This window comes from Rissa tridactyla, chromosome 4 (assembly GCF_028500815.1).
Source record: "Rissa tridactyla isolate bRisTri1 chromosome 4, bRisTri1.patW.cur.20221130, whole genome shotgun sequence".
NCBI lineage: Eukaryota > Metazoa > Chordata > Aves > Charadriiformes > Laridae > Rissa > Rissa tridactyla.
Window position 1 is genome coordinate 22,994,062 of NC_071469.1, and position 26,583 is coordinate 23,020,644.

General features: G+C 37.3%; 1 protein-coding gene across 3 annotated transcripts in view; it reads right to left on the reverse strand.

Moving 5' to 3' along the window:
- The window catches only part of TTC8 (tetratricopeptide repeat domain 8), a 42,948-nt gene extending 16,851 nt beyond the window's left edge, over positions 1-26,097 (reverse strand). For all 3 annotated transcript variants that reach the window (XM_054200293.1, XM_054200294.1, XM_054200292.1), the window contains exons 1-7: positions 25,861-26,097; positions 17,365-17,394; positions 13,129-13,249; positions 9,212-9,275; positions 8,903-9,062; positions 7,904-7,993; positions 4,249-4,293 (exon numbers count right to left, since the gene is read on the reverse strand). In XM_054200293.1, the coding sequence (XP_054056268.1) occupies positions 4,249-4,293; positions 7,904-7,993; positions 8,903-9,062; positions 9,212-9,275; positions 13,129-13,249; positions 17,365-17,394; positions 25,861-25,974 (624 nt within the window). In that variant the 5' untranslated portion in view covers positions 25,975-26,097. The remainder of the gene's footprint in view (positions 1-4,248; positions 4,294-7,903; positions 7,994-8,902; positions 9,063-9,211; positions 9,276-13,128; positions 13,250-17,364; positions 17,395-25,860) is intronic.
- Positions 26,098-26,583: the final 486 nt, after the last annotated feature.

The window sequence follows — 26,583 nt, forward strand, 5'->3', positions numbered from 1 at the left end:
TGGCCTTTGAAATGTTAGCAAATTGATTAAAATAGACTTTTAAAAGTGAAAGCCTTCACCTTGCCATGTCAATTCCAACTGCTAGCATATTTCAATTTCAGTTTCCTGCAAATTTTTTTTTTTTTTAATTGCACAGTTTAGGTACAAATTGATGTTCAATCTGCACAGCATGTTAATTTTAAACCAATCTATAATAGCAGTAGTAAGTATTACATCCTGCACTCCTGTGTATTGCTCAATGTTGGTGCAGTCACATTAATAATTAGAAGGGAAAATCAGCACAGGTTGTGGATTGGCAGATACCGGGATGTCCTTTTAAGGATTTCTGCTCCTAATGTACATATCAGAAAAAAACCCACAACCCACTGATTGTCCCAAAAGTTTTAATAAGCTTTAGGATATAATTCATCATCTGGAAATGCTGGTCAGATGAAATTGTTACTCCATAGTTACTCATGTACGCAGGAGCCCATTTCAATTACAGTATTAGCCCTGGGAAGCCTTTCAGAACAAATTTATTTTACTCTCAGTTCTTATATTTGTGCAAATAAAAATAATAACCGCCCCTAATACTTAGTGGGTTTTCCATTTGAAAAAAAAGTTTTTCTCAAACAATGCTTCAGAGCTGTTTTTAAATGAAAAAGAATGTAGATTCTTTAATTGTGACTCTATTTAGCATGATTCTGAGACTCATTTTTTTAACATTACTTTCCTTAGCTTATAACTTTCCTTATAACTAAGACTTCCAAATTGTCTATCAGCTGGAAAACAGCTTGTAGGGTTGTAGTAATTTACTATTGTATTGTAAAATTAAATTGGTAAATGTACATTTGTTTGAAAATTGGTAATTTCATACATAGTATTGTATGCACCAAGAAATTAAGATAGATGGAAACAATAGCAAGCGTCTGCTGCTTCTTTCGGGTGCTGTTGAATGGCAGTAATTCTCCCGGCAATAGTTATTGACTAAAGTCTTATTTGTAGCCAAATCCACACAGGACAGTCTACAAGACAGCTGAGTAAATTACACTAGCCACAGTCAATTTAGCACAATTTCTTTTGCTGACTGCCTTCTGTATTTCTATAGTTTGTAAATCTAACATACTTCCATTATAAATGGATTTCTATCAGAAAGTATAAATGTCAGTGTATTAGGAAGAACTAAGGAAATATCAGAGGTCGTGACTTCTGGCCCCAAGTATATACCGTACACTCATGTTTCTTCCTCAGGACAAAGTGTCTTGTCATCATTACCCACCCGTGAATAATGGCAGAATATGAAGTCACAGCCTACTGCCGACAAAAAGCAGCAACTGAACTCCTTCTGGACAAGTCTTTTAACATTTCCCTGCTCTTAGAGCGTTTAGCCCATAAGATGGCTTTCAGAAATAGCTCAAGGCGTACAGAAGGTCGGTTATGAAGTATACGTGTTCAAAATGAAACAAGTCAAGAACAATAATGGACAGTACAATGCATAGAAAATTCAATAGTAATTTCTTCAGAAAAGTGTCTAATTTTTCATTAAATAAGATGAAAGACTTTTGAATACATTTTCAAGTCCTGAAAAAGCTCAGTGCTTCTCTCTTTGCATCCTGACATTTCTGATAATTGATAGATTACAGATGTATTTACTTTTAATTTGAACAAAGTTCCTAGTATTATTTGTCCAGTTGAATGCACACTGATTAATGATATTTCTCAACTGAAATTGCTGAGGCTTTTTTTTTCCTCTTTCTATATACCGGCTGAATACTGAACGGAAGATAAATAATAAAACTGCCTTTGCTTCTTAAATAATAATGCTGTTGAGAACAGCACAGACTGTTCCAGATCAGCACAGTGACAAAGGAAGGATATTGTCACTACTACTTTTGTGTTTTATTTGCCAAAACTGCAGGAACTGGTCTTCCAATTTTACCCATGCAGAAAATCCACAAGTAGAGGCTCTTCAGTCTACACAGTAACAAACTTAAGCCAATTTCTCAGGCTTCCAAGCCTCCCAAGCTCTTTCATTTCACCTCATGCAGAAAAGTGTTTTTTTTTTTTTTAAGAATGTGCAACATCACGCAGTAGCAGGTAATACAAAGATGTGAGAGATGCCAGTGGATGTTCTCATGGGTGATCAAGCAAGATCCAGATCAACTTTTAAACAGTTAACTTATGTGCTGTTTCTCTGCTGAATCCTAAGCGACCAAATTCTTTTCAGGCAGAAGCAAAAAAATCAATTAGTGAAATGCGCTTGGTAGGAGAGGTGAAGAAACTCATGACTGCACGAGTGATGCAGTCAAGTTTAAACAGAAGTATTTCTTTTTTTTTTGTTTAAGAAAAAATAATGGAGATGAGGTTCAAAAGGAAGGGAGGAGAGTCTGGAGAACAGAATTATATTGAAAATGGTGTAGAAAGTGCAGAAGAAATGAGGAACGAAAGCAAATGAGAGAAAGCAAACTGAAAAGTTAAAAAAAAAAACCTCTTCAGAAACACACATTACATTATAAAGACACCTCATACTGTGAAGTGTGGCACAATTTTTTTCCCTACAAGATGCTATCATTAACCAAACACGTTGATCTCCCTCTCATTACACAACAAACAGTGGTGACTAAGCTGGCACTTCTTTGCTTATGGATATTTATTCAAATGGCCAGGGTACATAAAAAAACATAGGCAAAACTTTTCCTGCAAGACAGCAATTCAGGATTCTCAGCAAGGATTTCAAAATACATGCAGCACAGTGTAAAAACATCTTACCATTTTTTTCTGGAGTGCTTGGAAAATTCCTTGCATCATATGAAATTATCTGTCTAGCCTAGAGATCCTGCATGTCCTTAAAGTGTAGGTCACAGGCACGTGTGGCATCTTATCAAGCTACCCTTTTATTCTTAGCGAACAGAGTTCTCAGTTACAAACAACATACATTTTAATTATTAGTGGCATAAAACCTAGGCACTTTCTTCACATTCAGTATCAGAATATATAAATGTCAATTTCTATTTCTCTCTGACATTTCTGACTGTTTCAACCATATTTTGGATTAACAGTGCACTGCATCTCAATCCTCTTAAAAGAATGCTATGCAATAAATTGACAGGGTACAACTATAATCATTTGATACTAGATTAAAAAGCTTCACATAGCAGTACATTTGGAAATGGTTCTGATCTATGTCAACAACAACAAAATATTTTATTGTACATTATTGATTAACGAGAGAGTTTAACTTCAGATCTAATCACAACCGGTTAGTAGTATTGCAGAAAATTCAATAACTGTTTAGTCAGCTATGCATTATTGACACAAACGGTTCTTTCAAGCAAACTTCAAGCAAAACATCTGATTCCTTTTCAACTGGGTGCATATATCTAACATAGTAATGAAATATTTTGACACTTCATTCATTGAATAAATTAATTATTTCCCTGGATGAACTGCCAAAAATGTTCTGCAACCTTTGTTATTTCTGAAAGTTTAAACAGTATGTACCCAAACTTGATCTTACCCATTCGGTGCAGTAACATAAGAAGAACCACATTAGAAACATTTTGGACAGGGTACGAGGGCAACGGTATAATCAGGAAAACTTCGGAGAACGAATGTTATAGGCAATCATACGGACACTATCTTTCTCTTGAGGCCACCAAACACCTCAGCACTATGGAATTAAACTTCTAGAAAAAGTCGTACTGATTTTTCTTTTTCCGCAGTTTCACCAAATACTTTTCTTGCCTATTCACCCAAATGAATGAACAACCATCTCAGTAGTTAAAAATGTCAAATGATGTTCAATTCAATCACTAACTATTTTGTCAGGTATTTTCACCTTCTTCTGTTAACGGACAGCCTTCTGAAACTTATTGTTTACTCTGAAGCCTCAGGAACTCTGAACTTTCTAGGCAGTTGAGCTACCTGACGTGTAGTTTCAGCTACTGCTTAGGCTCCAGTAAATTCTGTTAACATGAAACCATTAGATACAGGGATCTTATCATGTTGATAGACAACAGACCTAGTTTTAAGCATTAAAATGTTTTGCCTCTCAAAAAAGAAAGCAATCCGTATCTTGGTATCTGCAAACTATCGTCTCTGATTATCATCCCTATAAGAAAGGACTTCTCTCCCTTAAACAACTTGTAATGCTTCACCTTCGTACTCAGCTGTGATGTACTACCTAAATCCTTAGTTTAGCAGAATACTAAAAGAAATAACCAAATGATACATAATAAAAACTGAAAATGGAACATATGAATTACTCACATTTTTTACGTCGTTTTCATGGTGAAAAATATATTCGAACAACGCCTGTCAAGAATATTTAAAACATTATCACATTTGAAGATAAAAATTGATATTATTTAGAGAAATACAGAATCTTGATTATGCTAGGCAAAAAATAATTCTTTGTGAAAGCAATTACATTCATACATCACAATTGCTGATGTTTACATTTAATTAAGACTTGAATAGACCAAAACTATAGATGTGCTACATTGCCATGACAGGAAAACATTTTAATTCTTAATTTGTTGCAAGAGATTAGTGGAATTGTCTCTTATCTTTGATCCTCAAAGTCACTTAAAAAAAAAAAGCCAGCTGTAATTTGAAAGTGGATACAGATTTGAAAACCTGATACCATTTTCATAAGTTTTTAACTGTAAAATCAACAAGTGATCTAACAAAGACTTTTTGCAATGTATAACAATATAACAATATTGTGCTTCTGAAACTCTAACACATCATCATAACACCAAAGCTTAAAGTAAGTTACATGCATCAGCTGTGTTGCGGTAACTGCTCATAAACCCACAACAATGGCACGGCAATATAAATGCATCTTTATTTACTCCTGTAAAAAGCTAAGCAAGTCATACTACCTTGCAGCTGTTCCACACTAGAACATACAACAGCATATAACAACTTACTGGGGTGGAGTTTTAAGTGAACAAAATTATGTTGAAAGATACTAAATGGAGATATTAAAGATAACCAAATGGAGACTAGAAGCCTCTATTCCCAGAAATGTAGTATGGGTGCTAGCAACACAAAGTTCAATTGAGTTGAACCTTGATCTTTTTCTGCATGCAAATCCCAGGTCTTAATTGCTTCAAAAGAACAGAATGTTTTTCTAAATTCTCATTATTCATTATAAAAAAATAAGAAAATATTGTCCCACAATGAAAGAAATAAAGAACAGGAAATCAGTCTTCTAACAGCTTCCATGACTCTTCTGCCAGCTTTTCTTAGATAAAATTCTTAAAAGATTTACCTTAAGGAAACTAGAGAATTACTAATGAATTGTCATTGGAGACAAGAGAAAGAGAAAGGAGATGCTGAGGGAGCTGGGCATGTTTAGTTTGGAGAAGAGGAGGCTGAGGGGAGACCTCATTGCCCTCTACAACTACCTGAAAGGATGTTGTAGAGAGGTGGGTGTTGGTCTCTTCTCCCAGGAAGACATTAAATATTTATAAATAAACACACATTTATAGGGAGGTTAGAACAGGTGGATGACAAAAGAATAGAAAATAAAGAAGTAGCAGAACATTTCCTCCTCTAGTTCAATGACAGGGAAGCATTCAGTAAAAGTGAGTAAATCTAAAGTGATAAAAAAGATGTTTTCTCTCATGGCTGGCACAAGGAATTTACTGCTGTTATCTATAGGCCCTGACCTTCAAAAGGATTTAAATGACTGCACATTCACTTGGATAAAAATATCTAGAGTTATCTTAATAACTCTATTAAAAATCCAAAAGCTAAAAAAGATAAAATATCTTGTTTCATGCCATAAACCAGTTGCTAACTGAGATTTACCAGAGGCTCTCTCTGGCAATAGGTGATACCTCTTATGTCTACTATGCAGTTTCCTGCGATAACGCTTAACATGGCTGATGCTTGTCAGAGAGAAGCCACATTCCAGTATACTTCAAAACATCGGGAGACCTAGTCGTGCAATGAAAAGAGAGATAATCTAACTTAAAAAAAGATGTGATGAGTGTACTTTGCAATCACATAAAGAAGAAGTACATAGGAGGAGTATATACCAACACAGGCTAATTATGTGAATTTAATCGTTGCAAGATTTATCATCTTTTTGCACCTGGGAGAAGTGACAGCTCAAAGAGTTTTAAAACTTTAATCAACGATCCTTAACACAGAGTGCAGTCTGCAGTCTCACCTCCTGCTTTGTTTGGCTTTAGCCTTAATGCTGTCTTGTTTAAAAAAAAAAAAAGTTACAAATCCATGTAGCTCCAAATTTAAACTTAGATCTTCCATTCTGTGTGAAATGTTAATGTCATAATGTATTAGCTTCATAATACTGACAAGTACAGTTGCTGCCTATGGATGTTTCTATGACTGTTGCTTTACATTTTTTGGCTTAAGCCCCTTTTCATACAAAACTGAAGGAAGATAGAAAACATCCCAGAAAATGCTAATGAAAAAAAAAGAAATTGTTAAAAATATATACATTTCTCATTCCTGAGAGCTGTTGCTGAAAATAAATATTTAATCTGAAAGCTAACCAAACACAATTAAAAGCTATCTGTCTTCAAGGAGAAGAACTAATCCTAGTTTCTTACGGATGTGTCTTGTGTATCTTAATCCTTCCCAGGTTTCTTACATTCTCCCTACTTTACAGACTGTGATGGATTTAGAATAACGTGTTTGCTGGCTGATTGCTGGCAAGGACATAATTGGACAAAAAGCCTGCAGTTTTTTCAGAACTGATAAAGAACTGACTCATAACTGCCCTCAGATGATAGTTTGGAAGTCTTTCATTATCTCATCAGACTAGAATTTACTATATTTGGTATCTGTTCTTTCTAGTTTGGTTAAGAGGCCAAGGGACAGAGATGTAAGGAGCAGGTGGAGAACACAGTGCAATCACCCAACATTTATTTCCGTTGAAAACCACATTGAAAAGCAATGCCTTACATCAGTCTAGATCAGGTTTTACAAAACAAAGGAATTTGCTAATTGTTTATGAAAAATTATTAACTAAAGTTTTGGACTGGAGGAGATAATTTCCATCAGCAGGTTATTAGGTATTGCTAGTCTTCTAAGAGTGTTCACCACTACATTTCTCAAAATAGACTGAATGCATGAGAGTTCTATCGACTCGATGTTGCTAGCCATATATACCTCCTCGGAGTGTGTCTGGTAGTCATATGACGCCTTGTGCAAAACAAGTTGTTGGTCTCAGCCCAACAGTTGCTTTTTTGTCAACAAAGTATGCACAGAAAACATCTTAATCTATACAATTAACTGGGTGTGTTGGGGAAAGACTCAACCGAAAGGCCTCAGAGTGATAAATCATTACACAACTTCAAGTCCCTTCCACTCAGAGCTGAAGCCCGTAAGTTGGGCAGATAACCTGCATAAAGCTGTTCTATTGGCAGATAGTCTCGATTTCAATGGCTGTCAATCATAAGATCTTAACTTAAAATGAAGAAGAATTCTGACCAAAAAGATGAATTTTTTTTATATAAAAAGTGTTAACTCATGCTATAAAATCAAAGGGAAAAATCTGAACATTTTTAGGCAAGGATTCCCTTCTATTTGTACACAGAATCACATTTCTGGACAGTAGGGAGGGTTCTGCTGGGTTTTTTTTCCATCTGGCTGGGTTTTTTTTAGTTGCCCTTCATCACTCCTATACAGACAGTTCAAAGTTATTTACCAATGGAATATTTTATTTTATACAAATGTTTTTCATGGGTTATACTTTCAACATAACCTCTTCAAATTCAAGTCTGGTAACCACAGTCAAAAGATATGTAACACACTATTTTTCTGAACTTTACACCTACAACACAGTTCATCATTGTTTGTATCCCCAATCCTATGTACAGTTACATTAGAATGATGCCAGAAAATAAGAAAAAGATGTCACAACATTAACCAAAATAGTACGTACCTTTGCCAGTTTGGGTTTTTGAGCATATTTTGCTAAATTCAGTCGAGACAGATTTATGAAAGGGCCATCTGGATTTGTTATCATTGAAGCCTGAAGGGGAGAGAGAAGTTTTTAAGTGGGAAGATCCCCTACATTTTTCCTGAAAAAATTTCAAAATAATAGTAACGTACAAAAAGCCCACAACCAAACAAAGCCTTTGTAGATGCACTGCTCTACTGTGCAGTACAGACCCTTCTTAGTGAATTCCATCTTTTCTGAAAGTCAGGAATTTGCCCTACTCCCACACAGTCCCTGAACAAGGTTGCATGAATCACCGTCTGGAACTACCTTTTTCTTCCCTCTCTCCACTATCTCCGTAACACGCCTAAGCATGAAGCTGGGACTAACTCCTAGATGGACTGAAGGTAGTTGGGATACAATAATGAAAAAATATTCAAGAAAGAATTAGGAAGATCAGTTCATACCTGCAATAGTGGGGATAGTGAAAAGATACCACGTTTTGCCATTAAGGTGATGTTAATCTGTATTACATATTTATGCCAGTTGCAGTTTATTAGTTTTGCCAACAGAACAGGATAAAACTGGTATAGTTTATTTTCCTTATCTTCTGAAGTGACAAGCACCGAGAAATTAGTAATTGTTTTGCAGTAAACTGAAAAACCTGGAGAAGGTTTCAACATACTTATGGTGAAATCATGTCATAGTCTTTTCATGGCCTTCAGCGAATAAAAATGAGTCTCACAGAACTTGTGAATTTGGAATTTCCATGATTTTCTGTGAATTTGTGCATTTATGTATATTTTTTATATAAACCCACACGCAAATTAACAAGCAACATTTTCAAACTCTGCTTTGAAAACAATTTAAACAAAAAATTAAAAATGCTCACCTCCTTCAAACTTGAGTTTAGACACAGCGTTTAAATCAACTCCAATGCCACTGTACCAGGCACTATGACCACGAAAGCCATCATTCTGAGAACAGAGTCAAGCAACTTACCGTTCCTAGCCTGCCATATCTCCCAGAAGCGCTAGTAATTGGGCGAGCTGTGAGAGCTGTTCGAGGTGTTTTTATAGCCTGTTCCATAGTACTTGGCCGTCCACTTTGTGTGCTGGGTCTCACAAATCCTGTAATAGGTCTTCCTGATTGAGTTACTGGCCTGAAGGTGTTAAGCACATTATCTTTATGTTGAGTGGTATTTATTGATAGAGAATTTAAACACTTATATCTGAAGCATTTCATTTTCAGAAATTTAGGATTTGCTCATTTGTATCTAGTCACATTTTTAAAAAATAAAAAATCACACACCTAACAGCTGGGCTGGGGCCTCCACCTTGGCTAGTTCCAGGGAGTTTCAAAGATGTTCCTGGTCCTATAAAATAAAAGCATTTCTCACTTCATGTTGAGATACTACACCCTTGTCCAGGGGACTTTAAAGAATTATTGTGTCTTACAATAAACCGGAAATTTCTTTATTCAAACTGAGGGGACATAGCACTAGACAAAGACGACAAAACAAATCTTGCACTATACTACTGATAAATTGTCAGATTGTTGCAAGAAACACACCACAACGAACATGTTTTCCCACTTTTACCCTTCCCATTTTCTCCACCATCCCACTTCAGGGGACTGAGCAAGCGGCTGTGTGGTGCTTAGATGTCTACCGGGGTCAACCCGCAATAATTCTCAAGAACATCTTAGGAGCAACAGATAGCATCTTCAGCTACAGGGCAGATGGAAAATGACATCTCATGTCATTAAGCCCATGTAAAACCCCCACCCACAATTTAGGGCACAGTAAAGTTCAAACTCATCCATATCCAAAGGTCACCACTGAAAACACTGAATTGGCTTGAGTCCAGGTGAACAGATGAAGGGTCCCCCTTTCACACATTTCTGTTTTGACAGTGGATCATTAAGAATTACTAGTTCCTGCACGTAGATTTTTCATCACCTTCACTGACATTTGATTATAGTCAGTTTTTCTAACCTCCTAAGTGAATGTCTAAGAGATGGTTTTAAAAACTTGATTAAAAGCAAGATGACGTCTATACCTTCTGGTCTGTTCACTGCTTGTTACCGTGTACAGAAAGAAAAAGAGATTTAAGTTGAGACAGCCAGTTCTTGACAAATCGCTGTTACTCATTTACTTACTTTCTAGATACGAACTGCTTTTACTCCAAATGTTTCCAAGAACTGAAGTTAAACTGATAGGTAGTTAGATTCCTTCCTTCTTTTTTCCCCCAAAATAAACCCCAAGTTTGCCCTTTTTCAGTCCTCTCTCTCTCTTCTGCCCTCAAACTGTAATTACCTCTGAGATAACACTAGTCCATTGTTTAAGCAAGTTTAGTAGAGTTGTCCAAATCGATAACTTCTTACCTAATCTAAATACCTTCTAGTTTTTTTAATCCATGCTGATACCAAGCACCTCTGATTCCAGTATTATAGTAGCCACCTGGCTACAGCTGTATTTAAAGTTAAATAATACAAAAAGGTATTAACCATGATCTCCTTAGTAAAACCAACAAAATATGTAAGCGATGTTAAAATAAGGACCAAAACTCAGGATTCTCTCTCTTCTGTATGGCCACACGTAGGACCTCTGTTGCTTACTTGTTTTTTATAGTCCTGTGAATCTTCAATCTTTTACTCCACAACAGCAAGGGTGGACAGTCCACCCAACAGCAGTTTCTACCATGATAAGTAGGGCACTCTTCTGAGAAATGGAGAAAGTGGCCTTCAAGTTTTCAAGCTAGCAGACAAGGAACTAGTCTTCCACTTTCTGAGACTTTTTTTTAACTGTGACAATAATATAAAAATGGTAGGGCATTAAATTCCCTTTTCCCGACATGTTTTTTTTAAAACCGATGGTTGTTCTGTGCTTTTGGTCTACTGGGAGAATGCTTAGAGGATTTAGTTCCGTTGATCTCACCCCAGGCAACTCAGTCCTTATTTGAGAATCCCAACTGAACTAGCTATGAATAGGCATCAAGAGGCCACAGCAGTGCATGTGACCACTAACAGCAACAGAATTTGAGTGTAATTTCAGCAGTTAGTGAAGAATGCAGGTGACTCCTTTAATGCCCTAGTTTATAAAATAGCTGTGATTATCCATAATGCCAATTAGTATTAGTTTCTGAAAAATATGTTGTCAAGGTAACACTTTTAAACAAGATTACAACTTCAGCTGATAAAATTGATGGTGTTAAGAGTCCAAAGGTAACATACTGGGAATTTTCTGTAAAATGATGCTATAGGACACGTTTATTAATAAACAAGACTGATAGAAAATTAACATAGCAAAATTATAAAAATTTAAAAACTGGTGGGATAGATTTCATTATATATGTGTGAAGAGGAACCACAGAAAAGTAGTTGTTTCCAGTGGACCCTACACAATTTAGCAATTATTTAATAACGCAAGACTGAGAGCAAAATCATTATTAAGGTAGTTTAATCTGGAAACTAAGATAAGGACAGATACAAAATTGAAATGGACATGTAACTGATGCAAAAGGATTTGAACTGCTTAGTAAATGAAGTACAGACAATACCAGTTGTAATATGGGAGGTACTACAGATTTTTAAGTTTGTAAGCTCTAATTATAGTGGGGGAGGATATCCTGGAAGATTTGCCACAGTAAAAGACCCTGAGTCCAGACCACACTAACAGCAAAAGGCCACAGTCAGCAAGCACTCATTTTTATTAAATCAGGTGTAAATGTAGAAGTGATCACAGAATGGCTGAGGTTGGAAGGGACCTCTGGAGGTCATCTGGTCCAACCAGGTTCAAGCAGGGTCACCTAAAGCCAGTTTTCCAGGACCCTGTCTAGCCAGTTTCTGAATATCTTTAAGAAGGGAGACTCCACAACCTCCCTGGGCAACCTGTGCCAGCACTCAGTCACCCTCACACTAAAAAAAGTGTTTCCTGTGTTCAGACAGAGCCTCCTGTGTTTCAGTTTCATAATTTACCAAAGACTGCAGGGGGTTCTTTCCCTCTGGAAAGTTCTTATACTTTCTGAAAAACTCTGTACTAGCTCAGGCACATCTAGTGGATTTGAAGCACGAATACCAAAGTCTTATCTCAATGATTCAGGCATCCAGGCTATGCTATCATAATGATCTTCCTTGGCTTTGGAATCTGTGACACATTACCCAGAAAGTCACCTTTTTTCAGTTTAAATATAGTATGAACGTACTTTTCCAGAATGCCTTATTTCTCAATAATATTCATCAAATGATTTTTCTTAGCAGATGGTCTCTACTGCAGGGGCGTAAAATCAAATAGAAGTCTAAATTATATTATTATGCTGTTTTAAGACAGATACATGTAATTAGACTATCATAATGTATAAACACAACTTAAGTACTGCTTGACTGTTTATATGTGACCAAGCATGTAATGATAATTTTTAAAAATGTAATCAGATAGATATGCAATTGCCTACTTCTTTCCAGATGAGAAAAGCTTTTAATGCTTCAAATATTAGTTCTGGCCTACGGCCAGTTCTTCCCTTGAATTCCTTGACATGGGAGGTGGTTGAGAGACACATCTCAATAAGATGCATAAAAATTCCCATGTGGATTGTACAAAAGGAACAGAGAAAAACAGAAATAATGCCAAAAAGTAGTGGAAGACTACTAATTACTGCCGACTTAGAAAGGAACTGACGAAGCTGAAAAGAGCTGCAAACAAGAAACAACGATAGGGCTGAAGAACTGCCTTGGGGAGGAAGAGAGGAAAAAGAGAAAAACAGAAGAGAGAAAATCAGTTCAGAACATGTTTGTGGGAAATAATAAAAAAAAGGTGATGTCAGATTTGGCTGGACTGTTGCCTATAGTACAGGCATGCGGATGAGATTCACAGTACATCAGGGGCATATAGTTTTCTCTAGTTTTCCACGGTGCCTAAAGAAGCCAGCAAGGAGTAAAAGAAATCAATGCACTTATGGAAAAGAGCCAGTGAGTACAGAGATGCAGAGGAAAAGCTGACAAAACACTATTTGTCTGAATCCCCATCTGATAGGCCTAAGCACTACATCAAGATCATGTGGTGTATCTCAACATCGCCATGCAACCATAAAACGATATAAAACTCTTCTTGTAGCAATAGCTAAAAGCCATATCAGGTCACCGGAGGATGTACTATTTTATGCTAGAAGACAATCCTGACCAAAAGAACTCTTGATGCTTCAATGTATTTAAGTGGAAGTCGTTCTTACGTGCGACTTGTGCAATGGCATTTTCATCTAGCATAATCTCCGCGATTCCTTCTTGATCTATATCGATTTCATCCACATACACCATTTCTGTCAAAGCTCGTGTTTTCAAGCTCCAGGCAGCCTGAATGAGGATAAAATAAAAAGTAAAATATCTTCAAGACACCAAGTAAACAATCTAATCAGCAATTTTTCCATTTCACAGTTTTAATAGGCTTGAATAAGGTTTTGAGTTAAACAGCTGGGTATATCCATCAGTTTCCTAATGGAGGTGGAAAGGGAACCAAGACTTTGGACCACTCTTTCGGAGTGAAACAGCTAGAGTTATTGAGTTTGGAGGACAGAATTTCATGCCTCATGAAAAGTTATGACTAATTTAGGTCACAGGCAACTCTCTGAGATCTTGTGCTTTTGAAAAAGTCCCCAGCTACCAGTGCCATTCAAAACCCACCGCTGACAGACATCTTATTTAAATTGGGATGGGACAGGAAGGTAAGTAAACCACTGTAATGTGAAGTAATGCCTTTCCCAGGTATCTGTTGGAAAAGAAGGAAAATTTTTTAACCAGCAGTTAAAGATACACTACGTTACTATTCACAAGTGACAGTCTTCAGAAAGATAGTCTAAAACTCCTTTGTTCAAAGCATCAGCTGTAAAAAATGCATAAGTGTATAGATTAGGCATCTCAGATTGTGAGATTATTGGAGTACTTGTTAGTGAACAGAACAGACAAATTACTACATTAAATGTCTTGGAGGATTATATGAGCAGTGTGAACAGGCAAGCATAATTCTAGCCTATGTGACAAGCTTTGTGTAGACTTTGTAGAGACACCAAATCAATGGGGAAAATTAAAAACGATGGCAGCCATACAGAAGTACCAACAAAACAAGTGCAGATCCAACCACTTTGATAACTTAATATGCCTCTAATGTACTCATAGAGCTGGCATGATAAAGGGAGCCACAAGACCAATTCCCGATCTTCCTTCAGATATTGAACAGATCATCATAAATCTTCCAGAGTAAAAATCACTGCCAAAACAATTAGATTTGTTTCTTTTCTGACATAGTGTATAGCAGTCTGGTGGAAAAGCATGTTTAATATTTGCCAAGGAGACATTTCAAAATAGAACAGACTGATGCTACTTTAATAGAACTAAAGGTCAAACGCATGGAAAAAACTGTTCTTTCAGTAAAGGCAGAAGAAGATCTGGACCTCAGGCTTATTTAATAATTTAAGTAATCATTTACTCATTTATATTGTCTCAGACCATCCCTTCCTCTACACTTCCCGCATATTTCTATGCAACTTTATAACTGTCTATCAAAAAGAAAGTATATCTAAAAATGTTGAAATATTTAAGTCTCCTTTTTTAAAAGCGCTTTCTTCCAAGCAGAAGTAAAGGAGGGAATTAGCCAGCCAGTTCAGACACAATTAGAAACCTTTGTTCAAGTATGATGAGAAAGGAACAGGGCAGGATGATTTGAATCTAGGCCAGACAAACATAATCCAGATCTGCTTTATTATCTTTTAGTTTCTTCCTATGTATAGCAGGGTGACAACCTTTAATTAGCGTTGAGATTTGCAGTTAGATGTTCAACACCCTTAACTGTTTTTCATTATTCTATAGAAGTATTTAGTTTGTTGAATTTCTAACACCTTGATCGTACACTGCTTTTTTCAAAGACACATATGTCTGCAGTCAACACAACCATGTCTATATTGTGAATATGCTGAAATCAGAGCTCTTAGTATAGCCAAACACAGGCTAATTTCCTAGTAGAGAGAAGAAAAGCTGCCCATAGTAATGATATTTTCCTGGGAATTGAAAGTAGCAATTTCTCCATACTAATTGCCAAAACTGGGGCCAGTTCTTAACATAGACATATCATTGTGGTTTTTCCAATAACAAATGTGAGATAATGTGTTTTTAAAAGCAACATGTCTCTCTGTCATTATTGCAGAAATATCTGTCATAAAAAAATAGATTCCTTAGGCTGCTCTTCCAGTCTTTCGTTTGAAGTTTCTAGTCTGAGGCTTCACAGCCAACAAAAAATTCAGATATCGCATATTATTCCTTAATTAAACATCAGTCTGTAGACGAGAGTATTGCCTGTAGCAATGTTTCTTACAGGACTTCTGATCAAAACAGCAAGAGAGAGAAAAATGTTAAATTTGTCACTTAAACTATAGAAAGACGACCTTTACTTTGGGAGACAAAACGACAATTCAAAATTCCTGACTAGTATTTACAAGACCCATATGAAACAAAAGTATAATTTCTATGCATGCACACGCTTATCCTAAATATGTGAAAAATCAAGGTGTGGGAAAAGGAATTAGAAATGAATACTGACACACAAATACAAAGGAAGATGTAGGAAAAAGATCTTTTTTTCAGAAGAATTAAATGAAATTTCTGGCACATTTTCACTCATAAAAAATGTCTACTTATTCATAAAAAGTCACATAGGACTTTATTAGAACAACAGCATATGGCTATTGTCTTACTTTTTAAAAGAAAACCTGAGATGCACATTTCTCTGTTAAAACAGACCCTCCCCAACCAATTTTGATTTTTTTTTGTGTGTCCATAAAGTAAAGGTGTCTTTTATCACATGCGATGTAAAACTCATGCAAGGTTCAAAGATTTTCTTAACAGCTCAGTAATTTCAACTTCCTATAAAGAATCTGTACCAGCAGTCCTGGTATTTCCTAGAGCTACTTTATCCCTGTATGAAGCCTAGTTTCTGTGTTGCAGTTTTTAGTTATCCAGAAATATTTTAACAACCCTGTTCATAAGAAAGTACACAGTTTTAGTAATTTACTACAGTACAACGCAGCGATTTTTCACTCAGTGAAAACCTGTAAGGGTTTAATCTGAAACAAGAACTTCAGCTGAAAAACTTCAATTAAAATGATTAAGAGCAGCCACAAAACTGGAAGAACCACAGTGGCAACAGTGAGAGGAAGGCTCACTTATAATCACAAAAAGCCATAAAAATAAATGCACACATTTCTGAAGATGACTTGCATTTTTATGAAAAGGACACTTAAACAGTAGGAACAAGAAAGGGACAACTCATTTCAGACAACCCACATATTCACAACGTAATAACAGGTTTCGCTTGTTTAACTCATAACCAGAACAGAACTTTACAATAACTAATAGTAACTAAAGAGGGAAGGAATATCTTAAATACCATAAGTACAGAAAAGTGAGACAGTATTTCTTAAGAAATACAAACTCCAGAAAGAAAAGCGACAAAGTGTTTTCCACTTAGATCCCGAGAACTAGTTTGTCACTGAATAGAGTATCTTCCTCTTGTTTCTGAAAAGACCAAAAACCAAATTAAAAAAAAAACCCACGTTAAAATCTGAATCTAAATGCATTTTCTGAATCTGGCAACGCACATTTCTAAGAGGTTTCATTCTCCGATAATCCTTTCCATTACCATAAATTTTATTCCATACCCAATGAAAACCCCAGAACGCAACAACTACCTTGTGAAACGTAATCTTTAAAGTCACGGAGATATCCGGCAGTATTTCACTGAAATCATACTGTATGCAAACAACTTGCATGACTTCATTGCATTGCATTGCATCATAAAATATGTTATTGAGCTGTATTCAAAGACGCAAGTAGCCAAAAGATGCCACCACCTGCACATTACTGTCCTTCCCATTGCAGTAATCTAGTGCTAACGTGGACGGAGTGAAAACTAATTAATCTCAGTCTTCCATCCCTTATGCAAAGCATCATCATGCAGGTCCAAGACTACCAGACTCTACAGAAGGTAGGCAGTGAGAATGAGCTGTAGGAGCAGCAGGAAGGGCATGGGTAACAGCCCAGCATTACATCGCAGTAAATGAAACATGAAAGGGATCCCTAAGAGCATAAACATTGTTCTGTCTGTGAAATACACATTGGCTTTTTCCTGATCTCATCAGCAGATAAAGGTCATTCAGTTCAAGATTCAGTGTAGCTTTTAGAAGGCACTAAGATAATGAACTGCCGAATAAATCTATAGGAAATATATGAGAGAAATAAACTTCTATCAAATATAGAAGCTGCCTATTTAAAATACCCCTTATTGAATGCACTACCTTACCAATGATGAAAAACAAATTTATGCCATCAAGGATTTAACAACAGAACAAGTATTATTCAGCATATCAGATATTCGTACTAATGATCGTATCTAATAATTGTATTTATGAAAAGAATTTTACCTGAAACACGGTGTATTCAGAATCAGGCTCCTGAAAGGAAGGAAACAGAAACTGAAGAATGGAAATGACAACTAAAGAACAACAAAAAATACAATTATACTCTCTGACCACCTCATTTTGCACAAACATTTTCTCTCTGACACATATCCAAATTTCCATTTTATTACACTATGTCAACTTACACACATTATGGAGCTAATCAATGTTTTACACAATGAAAACAGATTTGCAGTAAATACATTTTTCAGATGCTTTCTTGCTTCTGCTGGATCATGTTCGCCAAATCTGAGATTAACATTACAAAATTATTACATTGAAAAATGGTATATTTAAAAAAAAAGAAGGACAAAAAAGTTGGAAGACGTAAGCAAATCTCTCAAAAGTTAACCAGATTATTAGGCCATTGCCTTGAGAATGCCCACGTCATAAAATCCACCTTTGTGCATTTTTGTTTGCTGCTGATGGTGATCACACTGATATCACTGAAGTACATAAAAGAAAATTTCTGCACATACTGATTTTTTTTTATGATGGAAATTATGTATTTATTGTATCCTGACCAGTAACGCTTAAGTGGAATAAATATCAAACTAATGGCTTATTACACCACCCAATAAACAAAAAGAAAACTACCAGATGAAGTTTACTACAAGCCAAAAAGCAGGAACTTGCATCTGCTTGAAAACTTGAGGTAAAAGTGAGTAAATACTAACAACCGGAAATGCAGGTTTATCATCATTTATTGTGTAATTAATCATGTTTATACAACATTTAAACTATCCTTCAGGGCTTCTGCTGCTCACTTCCAGGGACCGGGGAGGAATTTTTCCTCTCCAAGGTATTACTTAGCTTTAGGGGGAATGACAAGGAAGGTGGGATACAGATGTTACTTTTTCCTAACTCACTATTAGTCTTCTGTAGAGTCAGATCACTTCTGCTTCTAGAGGCAGTGGAAAATTTCTTCCATCTGGCCTTGTGTAAATCTACGGCAGTTAAGCCAGCTATATTAGACCGAACATAGAACCTGAGAGTAATTCAGACTAGAAAGGAACTTCAGGAGGTCTCTAGTCCAAAGGCCCGCTCAAAGCAACATCAGTTGAGGTTGCTCAGAGCTTTGTCCAGCTGGGTCTTGAAAACTTCCAAGGATGGAGACCTTGTGCAACCTGCCTGACTGTCCTTAAAATAAATGTTTTTCCTTATATCAAGTCAAAGCCTCCTTCATTTCAATTTATATTCGCTGTCTCACACTCCATGCACCTCTGCAAGGGGCCTATCTCCACCTTCTTGATAACCTCCTTGTACGTATTAGAAGGTTGCTATTAGATCACACTAATGTCTTCTTCAAGCTGAAGCATTGCCCAGCGTGCTGTTACCTTCCTTCACAGCCAGGGCACCCCGCTGGCTCATGTTTCACCAAAAGAATGGCAAGGTCAAACTCAGTCTTTTCCTCTGTAATATGAAACACGGTCTACTTTTTTCAATTTGAGCATTTTTACTCAGTAAATTCCATGACAGCAGGGACCTGGAAGAATAGTGATGCTCTCACATCTTCCTTCAGTAGTGTACTGGAATTTCTGTGGCCTTTTAAGGATCATATTTGTAATCACAAACTTGTTCGCCAGTGTTAGAACGCGTAACACAGCTTATAAATTGAGTATTCTGTGGAACTAAATGTTAATTGAGGGATCAATCTCAGCTGTCTGTGATGTACCTGGGCTTGACTAAGGCATGGAAACTGCCTTTATGTTTTCGATGTATGATTAAATGAAATCCAGCTTCTTTTAATATGTTGTTTTATTTATAGTATTCGTCTTCCGAAAATAAACTGTTCCAGCTTTCTAAGTAATAAATAAAAGGACATTGAGATATTTCAGCTTGCATTTTATTCACCCCATTGTGTCCGAGTGTTAGAGCACATATGGTGTACTAGGAAATGGCTTAAGAGCAGTAGGTGATCCTCCATACCATATGTGCTACAATAACTAATGAGGACAAGGTTAGGAACATTACGTCAACAGTAACTCAAAAATGCCTTGATGTTACAGATGTGTATCTTACTTTAGGCACTGTTCATTCATTTAAAAAATAACTTAAAAATTAAACAAATTTGCTTATGTAGGAGCATTCATATTACTAAAAATTTCAGAAATCACATCCCTCATCACTTTGGAAATCAGTAGAGTTGACCAATAATATTTACTAAAAACTTTGTGCTCTCACAATGGTAGGTGATAGTACGCATTGTTCATACCCCCTAATATACTGTTTCAGTTTTTGACAAGAAGTAACTTCAGATTTTAAATAACCCTCAAGCAGGTGATAGAACCCTCCCATTAAACCCAAGTCTGGAGCAACAAAAACTAACATTAAAATATAATACATTTTAACAGGGGTGGATCCAGCAGTTGCTACTCATGCAAGTAATCCACTAGAACTAGATTCCGAATAAAGATTTCTTTGAGAGGATTAACAAATAGTGTCGCCCCGTAAGCTTGTATCTCAAAACAAAAGGTCAAATTTATTCTTCATTTACACATATAAAGCTCCTTTGAAATTAATAAGATTGTAATAGCAGTGAAGGAAGGATTTAACCCAGATCTCTAAATCCACTCAGGGCATTTTAAAATTAAATTTAATGTGTAAAGTCTGTTTATTTGAAGACCAAAAATATTTAGAAAAATTAAGTCTTCTGATGCTTATAGCCTTGAAGAGGTAATGAACCAAGAGCACATGCCTTATATTCTAATAAAGCTTCATTCTACAATTAATTTCAGGTGAGTACGATTTAATACATGCAGAATATTAAAATTAGCGTATTCTGAAAATGCTCTTCAAATGATTAAGAGTAGAAACACAGAAAAAACATTACCCAGGAACAATGACTTCACTGTATCACTAATTTTTATGCATAAACTTATTAATTACAGTCTCTTGAACCAATAACTGATTTCAGTTCAAGACACTTTTTCAAATCAAGTTCCATGTACATAAACATATCTGTGATAACTTTATTATGACCTTGCAAAAACCAGTATGCAAGTAATAGCAGCTGAAAGTTCACTGCGGAGAAGAAAGGACGAATGAACAAAAGCAAATCCCCATAGCAGACCATTAATCAAGTTAAAGACAGGACATCCACTGCATGTCTATTAATTACATTAGGCAATTTTTTTTTTTTACATATTGTTAAACTACAGCAGGCCTCATACATCGGTGCTGGTTATTGCCTTGAATCTGACATATGGAACACAAAGAAGAGTAATCAGATTAGGTAACTAATCAGGATGATCAACAGAGACAGCCCTGGATTGTATTTCCTCTAGGTCATGCTATTACTATAAGCACAGAAGACAACGCCTGTTTGCTTACAATAGGAAATAATTAAACTGAACATCAGTACTTTATGGGTTTGTATGCCCAAATGCTAGTCATAGATAATATAGCACTTACCTATCCTGCGATAAGATTGTCAGCATAGAGGTAAATTCCATCAATAAAATTTATATACCTAACTCTTAAATGAAGAAACCCACAGAACGTTTTACAGAAAAAAATATTCGTCTACCATAAAATCTAACTCAATAGCAGCTAATTATTCCTCTATCAAAAAGTTCAGCACATTTTATTCATTAGGAACTGTTCAGGAAAACATAATTGATTTTAAAACATTTTGATTTCATTGATGTGTTCTTTAAGAATTCAAGCTTACAATGGCACAGCATTTGATAACTGCTACATAAGAAAATTCCTGATTCATGCCCAGTTGGCTGAAAGGTCAACACCATAACTTAAATACCTCCTAGGGCTTACTGCATCTGGTGACTGAGTTCAAAGAGAGTTCTATACCAATTAAGATACTAAACGAGTGTACATGCAACTATTAATTGGATCATCAGTTAACTTATTTTTGAGACCTTCAAATAATCTTTTGCCATGTTCTTGAAGGATAAATTCTTAAAAATCATTATACTTGTGATGAAAACATTATGAATACTAAGCTATATGTATAGGGAGTGGTAAACTAAGACATATATGAAGAGTACTGGACAAGAAAAAGTCTTACTACATTTATAAGCGTGACTGGCAAAAATGCCTACTTCCAAGGCTATTGTAGAAAACTGATTTCAGCTGCCCGTAGTTTTGTGACAGTGTTGCAGATGCAATGGAGCAGGAGTGGTGCTGTTATTTAGCAGACCAGCTCACAGCTGGGAAAGATCGACAGGCTTTCAGACAAGCAAGGTGGTCTCTTTCAGGCATGAAAACATTCTCAGATTATGTGCTATTAGTCTCTTCCTTTACTTACTTACTGTTACATTACATGTCTTAGAAGAGAGAAGGCTAGTTGCCTGAGCATGAAAAGGTTCTGACCTATGACAGTCACAGTTTAACTCAACCATTCCTGCGCATCTCTTTAAAGGATGCCGTCTCCCGTGGCTGGGTTCATACCATATCCTAACACATGCTTATACCCTATCCAATCCATGCATGAAGTGACCAAGGCTACTGTTCTTATGAGATCCTTCTTTCCCTGTTTGCAGAGGTTGGGAGGCAAACGCTTAGCAGGATATGGGACAAGAGGATGAGAACAGATGGCACAGTGATTACAGCAGCTGAGTATTCCCTTGTGCTGCACAGCAGCTCACTTAATCCAAACTTTCTGTAAGGGTTGTCATTTGTCCGTTTGCTTTCCTGGTGCCCAACATGACGTATCTTGGGCCTGATTTGCAGAAGTGCTCCCATTAAGGGTTTGACGATTAAATGTTTTAGAATTGCTACATGTTTTTTAAGCATAATAAACCACACATATTGGGCTAGGTACCAAAAATGATACATACTTAATTTTAGATGTTTCTGCAGGTTATACTAAAATACTAGTAATGTAATTGACACAGATGGAAGATGGCACCATTTTCTGGCAGGTGGATGAAGAAGACAGAAATAAAGTTGGACCAAAATATTTAAGAACTACTGACTTCATTAACGTGCCACCTTCAAAAGTAGCAGATTTCAGAAACCATCAGTCAATCTACACGAGAATGGTCTTGGACCTTAATTAACTTTAAAAAAAAGTCATCTTAGATCACTTTTCCAGTATTCACAAATACAGCAACTTCACTCATATGCTACCATTAGAATAAATACAGAATAATGCACAATAGCATTGATTAGGCCAGCCAGGAGAATTAAGCCACATACATCACTTATTTGAGTTCTAATTACCTCAGTGTTCAGCCTTGGAGTTTAGTGTCTTTCAAACGTTTTATAAAAATAAAGGTTCTGTTAAATGCGAAGTATTCATGCTGCAATGCATAAACATGATTTGTTTTTTCATTATGTTGTATTAAGTAGGTTCAAAATAGTTTGTAAGGTTTCAACTACATACGAAACACATTCTTGAGGCACGTTACTATTTCCTTTACTCTATGCCTGAAGTCTAGCAGGGCAAACGTGACAGACTGGTACCTGAAAGCAGCAAGTGTTAGACAGTAATGAGCTGAAAGTGCAACAACATAGTTAGGGAAGAGACCTGCAAGGCTTTACAAATGAGAAGCAGAATAATACAATACAGGCTTACTTGGACAGGTAACAAGTAAATACTAAGATTTTGTGTTGATTACAATAAAAAGTGTAAAATCTAAAACATCATGAGCACAGGAGACTGAAGAAGAGAAATGCCATTCCACGTCTAATTGCCATGAATGTTAAAGCTATCTTTTAACTAAATAATTAGAAAATGTTTTACTTGGGATTAAAAGTGTAAGATTTTGTACGTTGAATTGGTTTGAGCTTGGTTCAAGTTGCATGCTTGCAAGTTATTTAACTGATATTCTGGTTTCTCCAACCTGCTGTACCAAAATAAACTGGTGATATAAATAACGCCACATCTTCTCCCGTCAGGAGCTGGGCTCTTTGTCTGGACTAACTGAGAGGAATGACGGAAGAAAGCTGTGTCGCCATTACATTTACACCATGAAGTACAGTAAACTCCATGATCCTTCTGAAGAAACGTGCTGAACTGACACTTAATCACCTCTCCATTTATTTTATTTTTTAAAAAGTCTCTAAACTATTACTGCACTTAGATAAAGTACTTATTATGGAGTAAAATCCACTTGATGGTGTTTGCAAATTTGCAGTGTGCTTTACTCGAACATTGCTCTATGAAATACCTTTTCAGAGAAACACTGAAACGTTGTTCCATGCACTTTTAAAATGTTAAAGAGGAAGACTGATATTTTCCAAGCTAAAATAGATATATTTTAAAATATTTTTAGAAGTCATTAATTCCTGCTTAAAAAGAGCTCTTAATAAGGATTCCTCAAAAAGAACATATGGGGCAAGAGCCAAACTAACCATATTTCAAGTTTGCCTCTACAGAAAGCCAAGACATTTCTCTTCCATCTAAACTTTCAGACAGGTTCGAAATGCGCTGGTGATGAAGAGTACCTTTTTCACATAAAACTGTGAACAGGAATATAGTTCTGAAACGAACACACTGAAGTTATAAAGTCCAGTCCTTTGCAGGCAACCATGACCTGGAAGTCTTTCCAAAACACTGATGAAACTTGATCTTAAAATTCAGAGACTTCATACAGGAACTCTTCTAAGAGCTTATGATTTGATGTAGTATAGGCATCATTCATATCCCCATCCTCCACTGCTTCTCAAAGCATAATTATCTTAAATGTTTTCTTTCATTCTTATAGAAGATGAAGCTTATAGCTTGGTGTGATCGTTTCAAAGATTAAATTAAGTGACCAATTGTTTGCTCCAACTTTATATAGTATTTAGAAAACCTCTCATATTGCTGGTATGCAAGATCCTCCTCTAAGGAGAATGTGTAGCTCTATCTAACAAAACAATTTCATTTATTTACTTAAATATTTGCAGCACGTGCAATCAATATTTGGAAGAAGGAAAACCAAATGGGATCTACATCCTCTCATTAATGTTTTGTTAGTTTCCTCCCAAACATTTTTGCCAGCCTTGTAGAGCTTCTATTCCTTACCCCACTTTTGTCAGTTGCAGATATCTTCAACAAGTTCCCCAGTGCGACTTGAAACTGCCCAGCAAAAGTTTGGAGTTGCCAGGTGTAACAAAACAGTTTTATACTTAAGCTTCAGCAACTCAGTTGAAATGCAGTTGTCTTTACACTTCCATGTTGAGATCATAGATTGAAAAACTTTTTACTAATAAAAAAATATAAATGAATACCTACAGAAGTGCTATGATCTTCACGACCTCCACTGTTGTTATCTGCATTGTCTCAACAGTTTCTCTCACAAATCAAGTGCTGTACTTGAATACGCAAAGATTACATGTATCAAGACTCAATAGTGTAAATACATATAAATGATACAGGACTTGCACAGAACTAATACTCAAACCCATTTAGTGTTCCAGACTAATTTTCTTGGACTGCCTTCTCCACTAAAAATTTTTCCGCTGATGGCTCCTTGTAGTATACAAGTAGCCTTACAGTATAGAACATAAACAAAAGCATATTTTAAATACCTATCCTAAATCAGTTTAATCAATTACTGTGCTTTACATTTACACAATTGTGTGACTGTGTAGTTTTCTTTAAAGACTCTTTCTCTGTGATTAAAAAGAACTGTCTTCAAGATTCTTAAAATATGTAGCTACAGGATGCTTTGGACTTATTAATTCACTGTAAAGTGTCTATGATGAAGATAAAGTCCATTCAATTACTGTTTTACAAATATGGCTGTAAAAATGTTTACACGCATACAACTGTTAATCCAGAAACAACATTCTGAAATCTGTCCTTACAGAAGGGTGGGAAAATACACAGGTATTGAACAACACGCACACGTTTCCAGAGACTTTGCAGCTGGATAAAGAGCAAAGAGAGAGGAATGCAAACACCTTCTCTGTCCCATGGTAATGCTCAGATGTGAAGTGAGCTAAAATGGGTGTCGCTCAACCTTATGAGGTTTAGTCCATACAGCAGATACCTGAACACTGGTGTAAAATCAACATCCTTAAGCAGACCGGATTTTTAGTCTTGGCTTTTCTTCCTTAAACGCCGCAAAATCGTGAGTTAAAAATCCTTGTTGTGGGGCGTCCTGTGACCCCACTACTGTCTCGGTGCCATCCCCAGCAGCCCAATGTACCTGTCGCACTACTCCCCTCCCCTCTCCTGGCTGGGCTGGGACCTCTCCGAGGAGGAGCCGGCAGCCCCGCGCTCACCGCCTGCGCTTTCAAGAGAGATTTAGGGAGCTCGGCGAGAAGGGGCTGCCCGGCTCCTCTCCTCCTCCTCCTCCCCGCGGAGCGCGGCGCGGCCTAGGCCTACCCTGCCCGGCCCGGCTCGCTAGCAGGGGGTCACACCGGGCCTCTCCAGCGGCTGCAACAGCTAGCGAGGGAGCCCTGCACGGCTCGCCCTCTCGGGCGGCCGGGCCGCTGAGGAAGCAGGGACGCGGCCCGGTGCCGAACGAGACCACCGCCGCCGCCTCCCGCTCCGGCCCCCGCTACCTGCTCGCCAGGCGGCCTCTCCAGCAGCTGCGAGCAGAGATCCGCGCACTGCCGGAATTTCCTCCGCCTGAAGTAGCTCCAGGCCTGGAAAAGCGGCTCCGGCTCCAGCCCCATCCCGCCGGCGGCACCGCCGCAGCGGCTCCGGCTGGGTCCCCCGGTCCCTCCCGGATCGCTGCAGGCCGAGCGGGGCCCGGGGCGGAGCGCGGGCGGCCGAGCTGCTGCCGCGGAAACAGCAGGCCCCGCCTCGGCCTGGCGGGGCCTGCGCGCCGCGCCTGAGGCCTCGGGGGAGGCAGGACGGGCGGAGGGTCCGGGCGGTTCCGCGGGTTCAGGCGGCTGGTGCCAGCGAGCCGTGGCCCCGCTGTTGGGCCCAGCCCTCCCTGCAGGAGCTTCTCGTGGGCTGATACATCGGTGTCTGAAAGCAGTTTGATCTGTAATACCGAGAACAGTAGATTTCAAATAACCCCACTGTTTTTAAGTGTGCCCTATTACTTACTGTCCTATTACCGAGAGATGTTTCAAATTGGAATATATGCCTAAACAAGAAGAATACAAGCCCTTTAACCCTTATTTGGGTAAAATGCCCTTTAGAGCCATGGGGTCCTGGTTGAGAAAAGTACAGATTGCTGTGAACAGAACTGCTTTCAGTCTTGCAGACTCCATTAGTTCCTTTAGTTCATTAGTTCTTGCAGAGAAATGGTAAGACTGAGATATTTAGCGGCGAAA